The following is a 13,715-nucleotide window of genomic DNA, read 5'->3' as shown; positions in this document are numbered from 1 at the left end:
CGACCGATAACCGATACGATAGTTCTGTCTTTTATACCTTCTTTTAAATTAATAATAATTCAATTAAAAGAATTCTGAAAGAAATGCAAATAAAAACTTTATTCTCTCCATTTCAACAAGTTTTTTCACAGTAACTGGCCTCATAAGCCGAAAACACATTCCTCTAATTAACATTAACACATGAACTCAATTCTGAAGATTAAAGTAAGATTTCTTAATTTATTGAACGTTATTAATTCATATTAACAACAACAAAGAAACTAAAAACCCTCCTGTTAGTCTCACATTAGCTGCGTTTACATGGACAACAATAATCCACTCTTAATCCGATTAAGACCGTACTCTGATTAAGACCGTACTCTGATTAAGAAACTAGCATGTAAACGGCGATTTTTACTGACCTTCATCTAATTAAGGTCAAAATCGAAGAAAGCTCTAATCTAATTAAGACGTGTGGAGTGCTCCTGTTTTAGTCGCATTATGGACGTGTATTACAGACGTGTAAACACCTTAATCACATTATGAGCGTCGTGTGAGAGTTTCTACAGCATTGTGCGACAGGACACGATCACACACGGCAGTTTTACGTTTTACGGCGAACAAGAGAGTTCGGCTGCGTCCCAAATCGCATACTTGCCTACTATAGGCCTGTAGTGGGGAAAAATACATGCATCTCGGCTGCTATATAGACGGTAAGTACGCGATTTAGGAGACTTCAAGCAGTCGTCTATTAGCACGTACAGCACGACAAATAATTAACCGCACTTAAAGCATTTAAAAAAAAATTTAATAAAAACACCCAGAACTGTATTCGGTACCATAACGAAGACCGACTGTACGTCTATACGTGAAATTCTGGAGAGACGTCGGACGGCGTGGTGCAGCGCGGTGACGTAATGACGCGGGCTGTTAATCTAATTATATTCTAGAACATGTAAAACGGGAACATGACAGGAGTACTCTAAAAGCGACTCACGCATGTAAACACCTTAATCACATTATTCTCTTACTCAGAGTAAGGTCGATAATTACATCACTGCTGTCCGTGTAAACGCAGCCATTCACTCACCACAAACACAAGCATTTCTGCTTCATCACTGAACATCAAACTGGTCATATATAATATCAACTTTTTTAACATTAACTGGATATGAAATATGATACCGTATGAATATATTTTTCTGTGCAAAATATACTTCTTTGCCAACTCATCTTCATTTAAATCTTTCAGTGGTGTACTGCCGCTTTAATTCAACGTGAGCAGCGAGGCAAAAAAAATAAATAAATTAGACTCGACGCCGAAAGTCCCGCTTCAGTGCTGCTCACTTCCAGTGTAAAAATGTAGTAGTGCGGAGATTACAGCGCTTACAAAGTGCAGTTTTGTCGTCACACAAGAGACACCATCTTTACAAACAGCACGAAACCAGTGTGTTTTCCCGCCCTCTTTTGATTGACAGGATCGGCCCTGATCATCGGATGTTTTTAAACTGATAGCCCATAGCGTGAAAAATAACCTTAATCGTAATATAATATTGTGAATTGTTTATGCTTTAGTTATGCACTGTGTGTGTTTTAGTGCGTTGTTACGGAAAGAACGTATTCACAACGTGACTTATCGTAGCACCTTACTTACGTTCGTTTTGAGCAGAAGCAGGTTGTAATATTAGGTTTATCTTGTGTGTAAATGTCTGATTATGTGTGTATAGGATGTGTTTGGGTGAGTTAATTAACCCGCTAGTAAAGCGCTTCATTTTACCGCTGTTCAGTCACCGTTCAGCTTCGGCTCACGCAGCTTAAGCGGCTCAGTCCCCGAACGTTATTGACTACGAGCGCATGATTTGAGACACTAAAACTATTCTTTTGAGATTTTTCTTCTTCATTGGAAAAACATTGGAGCGGACGAGAGGACAGAAGCGGCGCGAACGGCTAAAATGTTGGCGGCGTTCGTTCTTACGTAAATAAACACGCACGTAAACACAATGGGAGATATCGAAGTCGGCAAAAACGATCGAGGTCACGTGATAGAGCCACTACTGCGTGTACTGTTCATGCTCCGGGGAGCCATTTCGATTTGACGTCACTTGCTGAACTCGGGGTTGAGCAGACCTTCCCTGGTTTCCAAGTAGGAATTCTGAGTCGAGTCGAGTCGTTTTTTTCCCCCTAGTTTTAGCCGAACGCAGCATTTCTAACTCCTTGGAAGCTCCGCCCCCTTCCTCCAGTCTCACGTTAGCGAACTTTTCTTCATGTTCTCTTGAATTTCCTGCTTTAAAGATGCGTTGATGCGGCGCTCTCGCTTTCCGTTTTGAGTTCCTTCGTGTAAAATCAGTAGGTTCGACTCGACTAACGTTAGACAAGTATACTGTACAGTTATCATCAGTTTAACTGTGTTTATTAGTGATGATTTTTACACCACAAATACCTAAAATACCTCAAATCCCATCCACTCCCCCAACGCCAGTGCGTATCCTGCTTCCTGTGTGATTAGTATTGTGTTTTGGATACCCATGTGATGTTTTTGAGGTGATCCTACCTGTACTAAAGTAAGCTCAGGTATTATTCAGTAACGTCTGGTTCAACCTTTTTGTTGTCAAAACTGTAAAATAGGACATACATTTTAATTTCTAATCCAGCGTGTTCATCAATCCAATTACAAAGCTATTCACACTAGTGGTAGAGTAATAACTACCGAGTTTTATTTTTCGTTAATCATTAAGCAGGGTTCACTCAAACGCCAATACACACCGCATTAGAAATAAAGCATCGGCGGTTCATTAATCACGACCCGAAGCTCAGTGTGAATTTTTGTTTTTCACAGAGAGTTGATGAAGGAGGACTTCAAGGAGGCGGCGCATAAGAAAGCTGAGGTTTTCCACATGTGTAACCACTGCAGTCAAACCCTGGAGAAGACCGAACAGCTGTAAGAGCTGCGAAACATCATCTAGGATAAATAAAGCTTATTATATACAGACCTTTATACGCTCTTTCTTGCATAAACGATTGAACAACAGATCCAGATGTGTTTAAATACTTACAACTGCATGTTGTGTGATCATGTGATACTACATGTTGTGTGACCAACTGCATGTTGTGTGATCATGTGATACTACATGTTGTGTGATCAACTGCATGTTGTGTGATCATGTGATACTGCATGTTGTGTGATCAACTGCATGTTGTGATCATGTGATACTACATGTTGTGTGATCAACTGCATGTTGTGTGATCATGTGATACTGCATGTTGTGTGATCAACTGCATGTTGTGTGATCATGTGATACTACATGTTGTGTGATCAACTGCATGTTGTGTGATCATGTGATACTACATGTTGTGTGATCATGTGATACTACATGTTGTGTGATCAACTGCATGTTGTGTGATCATGTGATACTACATGTTGTGTGATCAACTGCATGTTGTGTGATCATTTTTTAAATATAGTTGATTTTCTAACTTGGATATCTTTTGATTTTCCTAAAATCAGCCTTAAATTGAATGTGCATTAGCGTGGATACGTGCGTATTGACTGTCATTATAGTAGTGATGCTCTTTTGAGATGGTGGTGTATGTGTATGAATATTAATATTTATTAATTAATCAGCACTGTCTGTTTTTTTGTTTGTTTGTTTGTAGATGTGGAGCATTAATGCAGGGAAACATGTTATCAGCCGATTATGATGAAATCACGGACTTGCACAAGAAAGTGATGAGAGTAAGCGTCCGTTATTATTTCTCTACAAACAGCTAGTTTTTGTCCAACGCTAGAGACATGCCTAACTCAGAGTCAGTCTAGTAACTGAGGTCAATGAAGACTTTTATTGTCATTATTATTATTATTATTATTATTATTATTATTGGCAGTAGTAGTAGTATTAATAATAATAATAATATTACTGTTATTACTGGTGGTAGTAGTAGTGGTAGTAGTTGTAGTAGCAGCAGTAATAGTAGCAGCGGTGGTAGTAGTAGTGGTAGTAGTTGTAGTAGCAGCAGTAATAGTAGCAGCGGTGGTAGTAGTAGTGGTAGTAGTTGTAGTAGCAGCAGTAATAGTAGCAGCGGTGGTAGTAGTAGTGGTAGTAGTTGTAGTAGCAGCAGTAATAGTAGCAGCGGTGGTAGTAGTAGTGGTAGTAGTTGTAGTAGCAGCAGTAGTAGCAGTTGTAGTAGCAGCAGTAATAGTAGCAGCGGTGGTAGTAGTAGTGGTAGTTGTAGTAGCAGTAGTTGTAGTAGCCGTAGTGGTAGTAGATGTAGTAGCAGCGGTAGCAGTAGTAGTAGCGGTAGTGGTAGTTGTAGTAGTTGTAGAGCAGTGGCAGTAGTAGTAGTAGTTGCAGTAGTAGTAGCAGCGGTAGTAGTAGTAGTAGCAGTAGTAGTAGCGCTAGCAGTAGTAGTGTTAGTAGTTGTAGCAGCAGTAGTAGTAGCGGTAGCAGTAGTGGTAGTAGTTGTAGTAGCAGTAGTTGTAGTAGCAGCGGTAGTAGTAGCAGTAGTAGCAGCGGTAGCAGTAATAGTAGCAGCGGTAGCAGTAATAGTAGCAGCGGTAGCAGTACTAGTAGCAGCGGTATTAGTAGTTGTAGTAGCAGTAATAGCAGCAGTAGTAGCAGCGGTAGCAGTAATAGTAGCAGTAGTAGTAGCAGCGGTAGTAGTAGCAGCGGTAGCAGTAGCAGCAGCGGTAGCAGTAGCGGTAGCAGTAGTAGTAGCAGCAGTAGCGGTAGCAGTAGTAGTAGCAGCAGTAGCGGTAGCAGTAGTAGTAGCAGCGGTAGCGGCAGTAGCAGCGGTAGCGGTAGCAGTAGTAGTAGCAGCGGTAGCGGTAGCAGTAGTAGTACCAGCGGTAGCAGTAGTAGTAGCAGCAGCGGTAGCGGTAGTAGCAGCGGTAGCGGTAGTAGCAGCAGTAGCGGTAGCAGTAGTAGTAGCAGCAGCGGTAGCAGTAGCAGCAGCGGTAGCGGTAGCAGCAGCGGTAGCAGTAGCAGCAGCGGTAGCAGTAGTAGTAGCAGCGGTAGCAGTAGCAGCAGCCGTAGCAGTAGGGGTAGCAGTAGTAGTAGCAGCAGTAGCGGTAGCAGTAGTAGTAGCAGCGGTAGCGGCAGTAGCAGCAGTAGCGGTAGCAGTAGTAGTGGTAGCGGTAGCAGTAGCAGCGGTAGCGGTAGCAGTAGTAGTAGCAGCGGTAGCAGTAGTAGTAGCAGCGGTAGCGGTAGCAGTAGTAGTACCAGCGGTAGCAGTAGTAGTAGCAGCAGCGGTAGCGGTAGTAGCAGCGGTAGCGGTAGTAGCAGCAGTAGCAGCAGCGGTAGCGGTAGCAGCAGCGGTAGCAGTAGCGGTAGCAGTAGTAGTAGCAGCGGTAGCAGTAGTAGTAGCAGCGGTAGCGGTAGTAGCAGCGGTAGCGGTAGCAGCGGTAGTAGCAGCGGTAGCGGTAGCAGCGGTAGTAGCAGCGGTAGCGGTAGCAGTAGTAGTAGCAGCGGTAGTAGTAGCAGCAGCGGTAGTGGTAGTAGCAGCGGTAGCAGTAGTAGTAGCGGTAGCAGTAGTGGTAGCAGTAGTAGTAGCAGCAGCGGTAGCAGTAGCGGTAGTAGTAGCAGCGGTAGCAGTAGTAGTAGCAGCGGTAGCGGTAGTAGCAGCGGTAGCGGTAGCAGCGGTAGTAGCAGCGGTAGTAGCAGCGGTAGCGGTAGCAGTAGTAGTAGCAGCGGTAGCAGTAGTAGTAGCAGCAGCGGTAGTGGTAGTAGCAGCGGTAGTAGCAGCAGTAGCGGTAGCAGTAGTAGTAGCGGTAGCAGCAGCGGTAGCAGTAGCAGCAGCGGTAGCAGTAGTGGTAGCAGTAGTAGTAGCAGCAGTAGCGGTAGCAGTAGTAGTAGCAGCGGTAGCGGTAGTAGCAGCAGCAGCGGTAGCAGTAGTAGTAGCAGCGGTAGCGGTAGTAGCAGCAGCAGCGGTAGCAGTAGTAGTAGCAGCGGTAGCAGTAGTAGTAGCAGCGGTAGCAGTAGTAGTAGCAGCGGTAGCGGTAGTAGCAGCAGTAGCGGTAGCAGTAGTAGTAGCAGCAGCGGTAGCAGTAGCGGTAGTAGTAGCAGCAGTAGCGGTAGCAGTAGTAGTAGCAGTAGCAGCAGCGGTAGCAGTAGTAGTAGCAGCGGTAGCGGTAGTAGTAGTAGTAGCAGCGGTAGCAGCGGTAGCGGTAGCAGTAGTAGTAGCATCGGTAGTGGTAGCAGTAGTAGTAGCAGCGGTAGCGGCAGTAGCAGCGGTAGCGGTAGCAGTAGTAGTCGCAGCGGTAGTGGTAGCAGTAGTAGTAGCAGCGGTAGCGGTAGCAGTAGTAGTAGCAGCGGTAGCAGTAGTAGTAGCAGCGGTAGCGGTAGTAGCAGCGGTAGCAGTAGTAGTAGCAGCGGTAGCAGTAGTAGTAGCAGCGGTAGCAGCGGTAGCGGTAGCGGCAGTAGCAGCGGTAGCGGTAGTAGCAGCGGTCGCAGTAGTAGTAGCAGCGGTAGCGGTAGTAGCAGTAGCAGCGGTAGCAGTAGTAGTAGCAGCAGCAGTAGCGGTAGCAGTAGTAGTAGCAGCGGTAGCGGTAGCAGTAGTAGTAGCAGCAGCGGTAGCAGTAGAAGTAGCAGCGGTAGCGGTAGTAGCGGTAGCAGTAGTAGTAGCAGCGGTAGCAGTAGTAGTAGCAGTGGTAGCGGTAGTAGCAGCGGTAGCGGGTAGCAGTAGTAGTAGCAGCGGTAGTGGTAGTAGTAGCAGTGGTAGCGGAAGCAGTAGTAGTAGCAGCGGTAGCGGTAGCAGTAGTAGTAGCAGCGGTAGCGGTAGCAGTAGTAGTAGCAGCGGTAGCGGTAGCAGTAGTAGTAGCAGCGGTAGCGGTAGCAGTAGTAGTAGCAGCGGTAGCGGAAGCAGTAGTAGTAGCAGCGGTAGCGGAAGCAGTAGTAGTAGCAGCGGTAGCGGTAGTAGCAGTGGTAGCAGTAGTAGTAGCAGCGGTAGCGGGTAGCAGTAGTAGTAGCAGTGGTAGCAGGTAGCAGTAATAGTGGTAGCGGTAGTAGCAGCGGTAGCGGAAGCAGTAGTAGTAGCAGTAGTAGTAGCAGTGGTAGTGGTAGCGGTAGCAGTGGTAGTAGCAGCGGTAGTGGTAGCACTAGTAGTAGCAGCGGTAGCGGGTAGCAGTAATAGTGGTAGCAGTAGCAGCAGCGGTAGCAGTAGTAGTAGCAGCGGTAGCGGTAGCAGTAGTAGTAGCAGCAGCAGCGGTAGCAGTAGTAGTAGCAGCGGTAGCGGCAGTAGCAGCGGTAGCAGTAGTAGTAGCAGCGGTAGTGGTAGCAGTAGTAGTAGCAGCGGTAGCGGCAGTAGCAGCGGTAGCAGTAGTAGTAGCAGCGGTAGTGGTAGCAGTAGTAGTAGCAGCGGTAGCGGTAGTAGCAGCGGTAGCAGTAGTAGTAGCAGCGGTAGCAGTAGTAGTAGCAGCGGTAGCAGCGGTAGCGGTAGTAGCAGCGGTCGCAGTAGTAGCGGTAGCGGTAGTAGCAAGTAGCAGCGGTAGCGGTAGTAGTAGCAGCGGTAGCGGTAGCAGTAGTAGTAGCAGCGGTAGCAGTAGTAGTAGCAGCGGTAGCAGTAGTAGTAGCAGCAGCGGTAGCAGTAGTAGTAGCAGCGGTAGCGGTAGTAGCGGTAGCAGTAGTAGTAGCAGCGGTAGCAGTAGTAGTAGCAGTGGTAGCGGTAGTAGCAGCGGTAGCGGGTAGCAGTAGTAGTAGCAGCGGTAGCAGCGGTAGCGGTAGTAGCAGCGGTCGCAGTAGTAGCGGTAGCGGTAGTAGCAAGTAGCAGCGGTAGCGGTAGTAGTAGCAGCGGTAGCGGTAGCAGTAGTAGTAGCAGCGGTAGCAGTAGTAGTAGCAGCGGTAGCAGTAGTAGTAGTAGCAGCAGCGGTAGCAGTAGTAGTAGCAGCGGTAGCGGTAGTAGCGGTAGCAGTAGTAGTAGCAGCGGTAGCAGTAGTAGTAGCAGTGGTAGCGGTAGTAGCAGCGGTAGCGGGTAGCAGTAGTAGTAGCAGCGGTAGTAGCGGTAGCAGTAGTAGTAGCAGCGGTAGCAGTAGTAGTAGCAGTGGTAGCGGTAGTAGTAGCAGCAGCGGTAGCAGTAGTAGTAGCAGCGGTAGCGGTAGTAGCGGTAGCAGTAGTAGTAGCAGCGGTAGCAGTAGTAGTAGCAGCGGTAGCGGGTAGCGGTAGTAGCAGCGGTAGCAGTAGTAGTAGCAGCGGTAGCGGGTAGCAGTAGTAGTAGCAGCGGTAGCGGCTAGCAGTAGTAGTAGCAGCGGTAGCGGGTAGCAGTAGTAGTAGCAGCGGTAGCGGCTAGCAGTAGTAGTAGCAGCGGTAGCGGTAGTAGCAGCGGTAGCAGTAGTAGTAGCAGCGGTAGCGGGTAGCAGTAGTAGTAGCAGCGGTAGCGGGTAGCAGTAATAGTGGTAGCGGTAGTAGCAGCGGTAGCGGAAGCAGTAGTAGTAGCAGTAGTAGTAGCAGCGGTAGTGGTAGCGGTAGCAGTAGTAGTAGCAGCGGTAGTGGTAGTAGTAGTAGCAGCGGTAGCAGTAGTAGTAGCAGCGGTAGCGGGTAGCAGTAGTAGTAGCAGCGGTAGCGGGTAGCAGTAGTAGTAGCAGCGGTAGCAGTAGTAGTAGCAGCGGTAGTGGTAGCAGTAGTAGTAGCAGCGGTAGCGGTAGTAGCAGCGGTAGCAGTAGTAGTAGCAGCGGTAGTGGTAGCAGTAGTAGTAGCAGCGGTAGCGGTAGTAGCAGCGGTAGCAGTAGTAGTAGCAGCGGTAGCAGCGGTAGCGGTAGTAGCAGCGGTCGCAGTAGTAGCGGTAGCGGTAGTAGCAAGTAGCAGCGGTAGCGGTAGTAGTAGCAGCGGTAGCGGTAGCAGTAGTAGTAGCAGCGGTAGCAGTAGTAGCAGCAGCGGTAGCAGTAGTAGTAGCAGCGGTAGCGGTAGTAGCGGTAGCAGTAGTAGTAGCAGCGGTAGTGGTAGCAGTAGTAGTAGCAGCGGTAGCGGTAGTAGCAGCGGTAGCAGTAGTAGTAGCAGCGGTAGCAGTAGTAGTAGCAGCGGTAGCAGCGGTAGCGGTAGTAGCAGCGGTCGCAGTAGTAGCGGTAGCGGTAGTAGCAAGTAGCAGCGGTAGCGGTAGTAGTAGCAGCGGTAGCGGTAGCAGTAGTAGTAGCAGCGGTAGCAGTAGTAGTAGCAGCGGTAGTAGTAGCAGTGGTAGCGGTAGTAGCAGCGGTAGCGGGTAGCAGTAGTAGTAGCAGCGGTAGTAGCGGTAGCAGTAGTAGTAGCAGCGGTAGCAGTAGTAGTAGCAGTGGTAGCGGTAGTAGTAGCAGCAGCGGTAGCAGTAGTAGTAGCAGCGGTAGCGGTAGTAGCGGTAGCAGTAGTAGTAGCAGCGGTAGCAGTAGTAGTAGCAGCGGTAGCGGGTAGCGGTAGTAGCAGCGGTAGCAGTAGTAGTAGCAGCGGTAGCGGGTAGCAGTAGTAGTAGCAGCGGTAGCGGCTAGCAGTAGTAGTAGCAGCGGTAGCGGGTAGCGGTAGTAGCAGCGGTAGCAGTAGTAGTAGCAGCGGTAGCGGGTAGCAGTAGTAGTAGCAGCGGTAGCGGGTAGCAGTAATAGTGGTAGCGGTAGTAGCAGCGGTAGCGGAAGCAGTAGTAGTAGCAGTAGTAGTAGCAGCGGTAGTGGTAGCGGTAGCAGTAGTAGTAGCAGCGGTAGTGGTAGCAGTAGTAGTAGCAGCGGTAGCAGTAGTAGTAGCAGCGGTAGCGGGTAGCAGTAGTAGTAGCAGCGGTAGCGGGTAGCAGTAGTAGTAGCAGCGGTAGCAGTAGTAGTAGCAGCGGTAGCGGTAGTAGCAGTGGTAGCGGAAGCAGCAGTGGTAGTAGTAGCGGTAGTAGCAGCGGTAGCGGAAGCAGTAGTAGTAGCAGCGGTAGCGGTAGCAGTAGTAGTAGCAGCGGTAGCGGTAGTAGCAGTGGTAGCGGAAGCAGTAGTAGTAGCAGCGGTAGTAGCAGTAGTAGTAGCAGCGGTAGTAGCAGCGGTAGCAGTAGTAGTAGCAGCGGTAGCGGTAGCAGTAGAAGTAACAGCGGTAGCGGTAGTAGTAGTATCTCTGCACACATTAAGCGCACACATTCTCATGTTTGTTTCCTGTGCACGCAGCTGTCTAACTCACTAGGCTCCATGGATCAGACCATGCAAGACCTCAAAAACAAATTCCTTCCCGGAGGAATGATGACAGATACATGGACACAGCAAGTGGGCACACATCCTGAAGACAGAAAGTGAGGAATTTCATTCATGAATCTAGTCATGTATCACAGTGAGAGAGAGTACTGCATGCTAAAATCACTGCAAGGGTTTTCTGGTGTGGGGAGGAACCCCAGATTATCCAATAACAGATGGAAAAGTATTTTTCAATCAATTATAATGAATGTATATACACAGCAGGTACGTGTCGAAAAGTAATACAATGTCTATCCACCCATCCATTTTCCATACCACTTATCCTACACAGGGTCTCAGAGCCTATCCCAGGGAACTCGGGGCACAAGGTGGGGGGGACACTCTGGACGGGGTACCAACCCATCACGGGGCCCAATCGCACACACACTCACACACCCATTCACACTACGAACAGTTTGGAAATGCCAATAAGCCTACAGCACATACCGTCTTTGGACTGGTGGAGGAAACCGGAGTACCCGGAGTAAGCGTACGGTCTAGTGGGTCAATATTAAGGGTACGGTCTAGTGGGTCAATATTAAGCGTACGGTTTAGTGGGTCAATATTAAGGGTACGGTCTAGTGGGTCAATATTAAGCGTACGGTCTAGTGGGTCAATATTAAGCGTACGGTCTAGTGGGTCAATATTAAGGGTACGGTCTAGTGGGTCAATATTAAGGGTACGGTCTAGTGGGTCAATATTAAGGGTACGGTCTAGTGGGTCAATATTAAGGGTACGGTCTAGTGGGTCAATATTAAGCGTACGGTCTAGTGGGTCAATATTAAGGGTACGGTCTAGTGGGTCAATATTAAGGGTACGGTCTAGTGGGTCAATATTAAGGGTACGGTCTAGTGGGTCAATATTAAGCGTACGGTCTAGTGTGTCAATATTAAGGGTACGGTCTAGTGGGTCAATATTAAGGGTACGGTCTTGTGGGTCAATATTAAGGGTACGGTCTAGTGGGTCAATATTAAGGGTACGGTCTAGTGGGTCAATATTAAGGGTACGGTCTAGTGTGTCAATATTAAGGGTACGGTCTAGTGGGTCAATATGAAGTGTACGGTCTAGTGGGTCAATATTAAGGGTACGGTCTAGTGTGTCAATATTAAGGGTACGGTCTAGTGGGTCAATATTAAGGGTACGGTCTAGTGGGTCAATATTAAGGGTACGGTCTAGTGGGTCAATATTAAGGGTACGGTCTAGTGTGTCAATATTAAGGGTACGGTCTAGTGTGTCAATATTAAGGGTACGGTCTAGTGTGTCAATATTAAGCGTACGGTCTAGTGTGTCAATATTAAGGGTACGGTCTAGTGGGTCAATATTAAGGGTACGGTCTAGTGGGTCAATATTAAGGGTAGGGTCTAGTGTGTCAATATTAAGGGTACGATCTAGTGTGTCAATATTAAGCGTACGATCTAGTGTGTCAATATTAAGCGTACGGTCTAGTGTGTCAATATTAAGGGTACGGTCTAGTGGGTCAATATTAAGGGTACGGTCTTGTGGGTCAATATTAAGGGTACGGTCTAGTGGGTCAATATTAAGGGTACGGTCTAGTGGGTCAATATTAAGGGTACGGTCTAGTGGGTCAATATTAAGGGTACGGTCTAGTGGGTCAATATTAAGGGTACGGTCTAGTGGGTCAATATTAGGGGTACGGTCTAGTGGGTCAATATTAAGCGTACAGTCTAGTGGGTCAATATTAAGGGTACGGTCTAGTGGGTCAATATTAGGGGTACGGTCTAGTGGGTCAATATTAAGCGTACAGTCTAGTGTGTCAATATTAAGGGTACAGTCTAGGACGTCAATATATATATATATATAAACCTTTCCACATTTTTTTGGTCAAATATGTTTATGTTGTCAAAGTATATCATTGGCTGGAAAACTTGATGTGGACATTTTGACTGAGCCAGGTTTCAGGGTATCAGGTTTGTCCAGATACACAAAGACAGGACTGGGACTGTTGTAAATTGTTTATTGTGATAGAAAGAGGTTAGTATGTACGGTTTTAGACTGACAGGTGAACATGGAGTTTCCTGTGATTGAACATGAAGTAGGGTTCAGTTAAGCGGGTTCAGTTAGGCTGATGGCGATGCACAGAGATCATTACTGACTCGCTCTTCGTCTTCCAGTGTGGAGAAAATCAAAGTTCTTCTCGACGCCATTACAGCCATCTATCAGCAGTTCAAGAAGGACAAAGCTGAGCGACGTGAGTACCACACTGATCATCACTTTCTATCATTCCAGTACAGTTACAGTCATAAAATCCCCCCCCCCCCTCTCTCTCTCTCTCTCTCTCTCTCTCTCTTTATATCTCTCTTTATATCTCTCTTTTATCTCTTTATCTCTCACTCTTTCTCTTTTATCTCTTTATCTCTCACTCTCTTTATCTCTCACGCTCTTTCTCTTTATCTCTCACTCTCTTTATCTCTCTCTCTCTCTCTCTCTCTCTCTTTATATCTCTCTTTTATCTCTTTATCTCTCACTCTCTTTATCTCTCACTCTCTTTCTCTCTCACTCTTTCTCTTTTATCTCTTTATCTCTCACTCTCTTTATCTCTCACGCTCTTTCTCTTTATCTCTCACTCTCTTTCTCTTTATCTCGCACTCTCTTTATCTCTCACTCTCTTTCTCTTTTATCTCATTCTCTTTTATCTCTCACTCTCTTGATCTGTTTTATCTCTTTATCTCTCTTTTATCTCTTCATCTCTCTATTTATCTCTCTCTTTTATCTCTTTATCTTTCTTCCCCCCTTTATTTCTCTCTTTTATCTCTTTATCTGTCTCTTCATCTCTCTTTTATCTCATCTCTCTTTATCTCTCTTTTATCTCTTTATCTTTCTTCCCCCTTTATATCTCTCTATTTCTTTATCTCTCTCTCTTTATCTCTCTCGTTTATCTCTTCATCTCTCTCTCATCTCTCCCTATCTCTTTTATCTGTTTATCTATCTCTCTCTTTATCTCTCTCTTATCTCTTTATCTCTCTTTATCTCTTTTATCTCTTTATCTTTCTTCCCCCTCTCTCTATATATTTCTCTTATCTCTCTCTTTATCTTTATTTCTCTTTCTCTTTATCTTTATTTCTCTCTCTCTCTCTCATCTCTTATTTCTCTCTTTCTCTTATCTCCCTGTCCCTCTCTCTGTCTTCATCTCTCTCCATCTCTCTCTCTCTCTCTCTTTCTCTCTCTTTTATCCCTCTCTCTTATTTTCTCTATTTTACCTCTCTCTTGCTCTCTCTCTTTCTGTCTTTTTCATATCTCTCTCTCTCCCCCTCTCTCTCTCTCTCTCTCTCTCTCTCTCTCTCTCCAGGTCTACCTTACAACGAAGAACAAATCCACAAATTTGACAAGTGAGCTTTTGCGTTCTTTGTATGTGCTTTACGATGTCTCGTTACTAGCAGTAATAGGACGTTCTCCCTCACGTCACTGACGTCACTTTGTACGATTAAAAGGCAGAAGCTGGTGTATCACGCCACCAAAGCCCGCACCCTGTTCACAGACGAGTGTGCGATGAAGTATCGACTCTTCATCTCCAAGAGCGAGGAGTGGATGAGGTACGTGTGAGTGTGTTCGGTGAGACGCTCGCTGTGTA

The 13,715-nt window shown here is 46.6% G+C and overlaps 1 protein-coding gene across 2 annotated transcripts in view; it reads left to right on the top strand.

The window, feature by feature from the left end:
* tbk1 (TANK-binding kinase 1) overlaps positions 1 to 13,715 on the top strand; it is a 34,842-nt gene that overhangs the window by 17,486 nt on the left and 3,641 nt on the right. For both annotated transcript variants that reach the window (XM_017494001.3, XM_017494002.3), the window contains exons 12-17: positions 2,816 to 2,917; positions 3,634 to 3,712; positions 10,064 to 10,185; positions 12,259 to 12,335; positions 13,434 to 13,473; positions 13,576 to 13,677. In XM_017494001.3, coding sequence (XP_017349490.1) covers positions 2,816 to 2,917; positions 3,634 to 3,712; positions 10,064 to 10,185; positions 12,259 to 12,335; positions 13,434 to 13,473; positions 13,576 to 13,677 — 522 coding nt within the window. The remainder of the gene's footprint in view (positions 1 to 2,815; positions 2,918 to 3,633; positions 3,713 to 10,063; positions 10,186 to 12,258; positions 12,336 to 13,433; positions 13,474 to 13,575; positions 13,678 to 13,715) is intronic.

This window comes from Ictalurus punctatus, chromosome 19 (assembly GCF_001660625.3).
Source record: "Ictalurus punctatus breed USDA103 chromosome 19, Coco_2.0, whole genome shotgun sequence".
In the NCBI taxonomy this organism is placed as follows: domain Eukaryota; kingdom Metazoa; phylum Chordata; class Actinopteri; order Siluriformes; family Ictaluridae; genus Ictalurus; species Ictalurus punctatus.
This window is presented reverse-complemented; position numbering and strand designations above follow the sequence as displayed.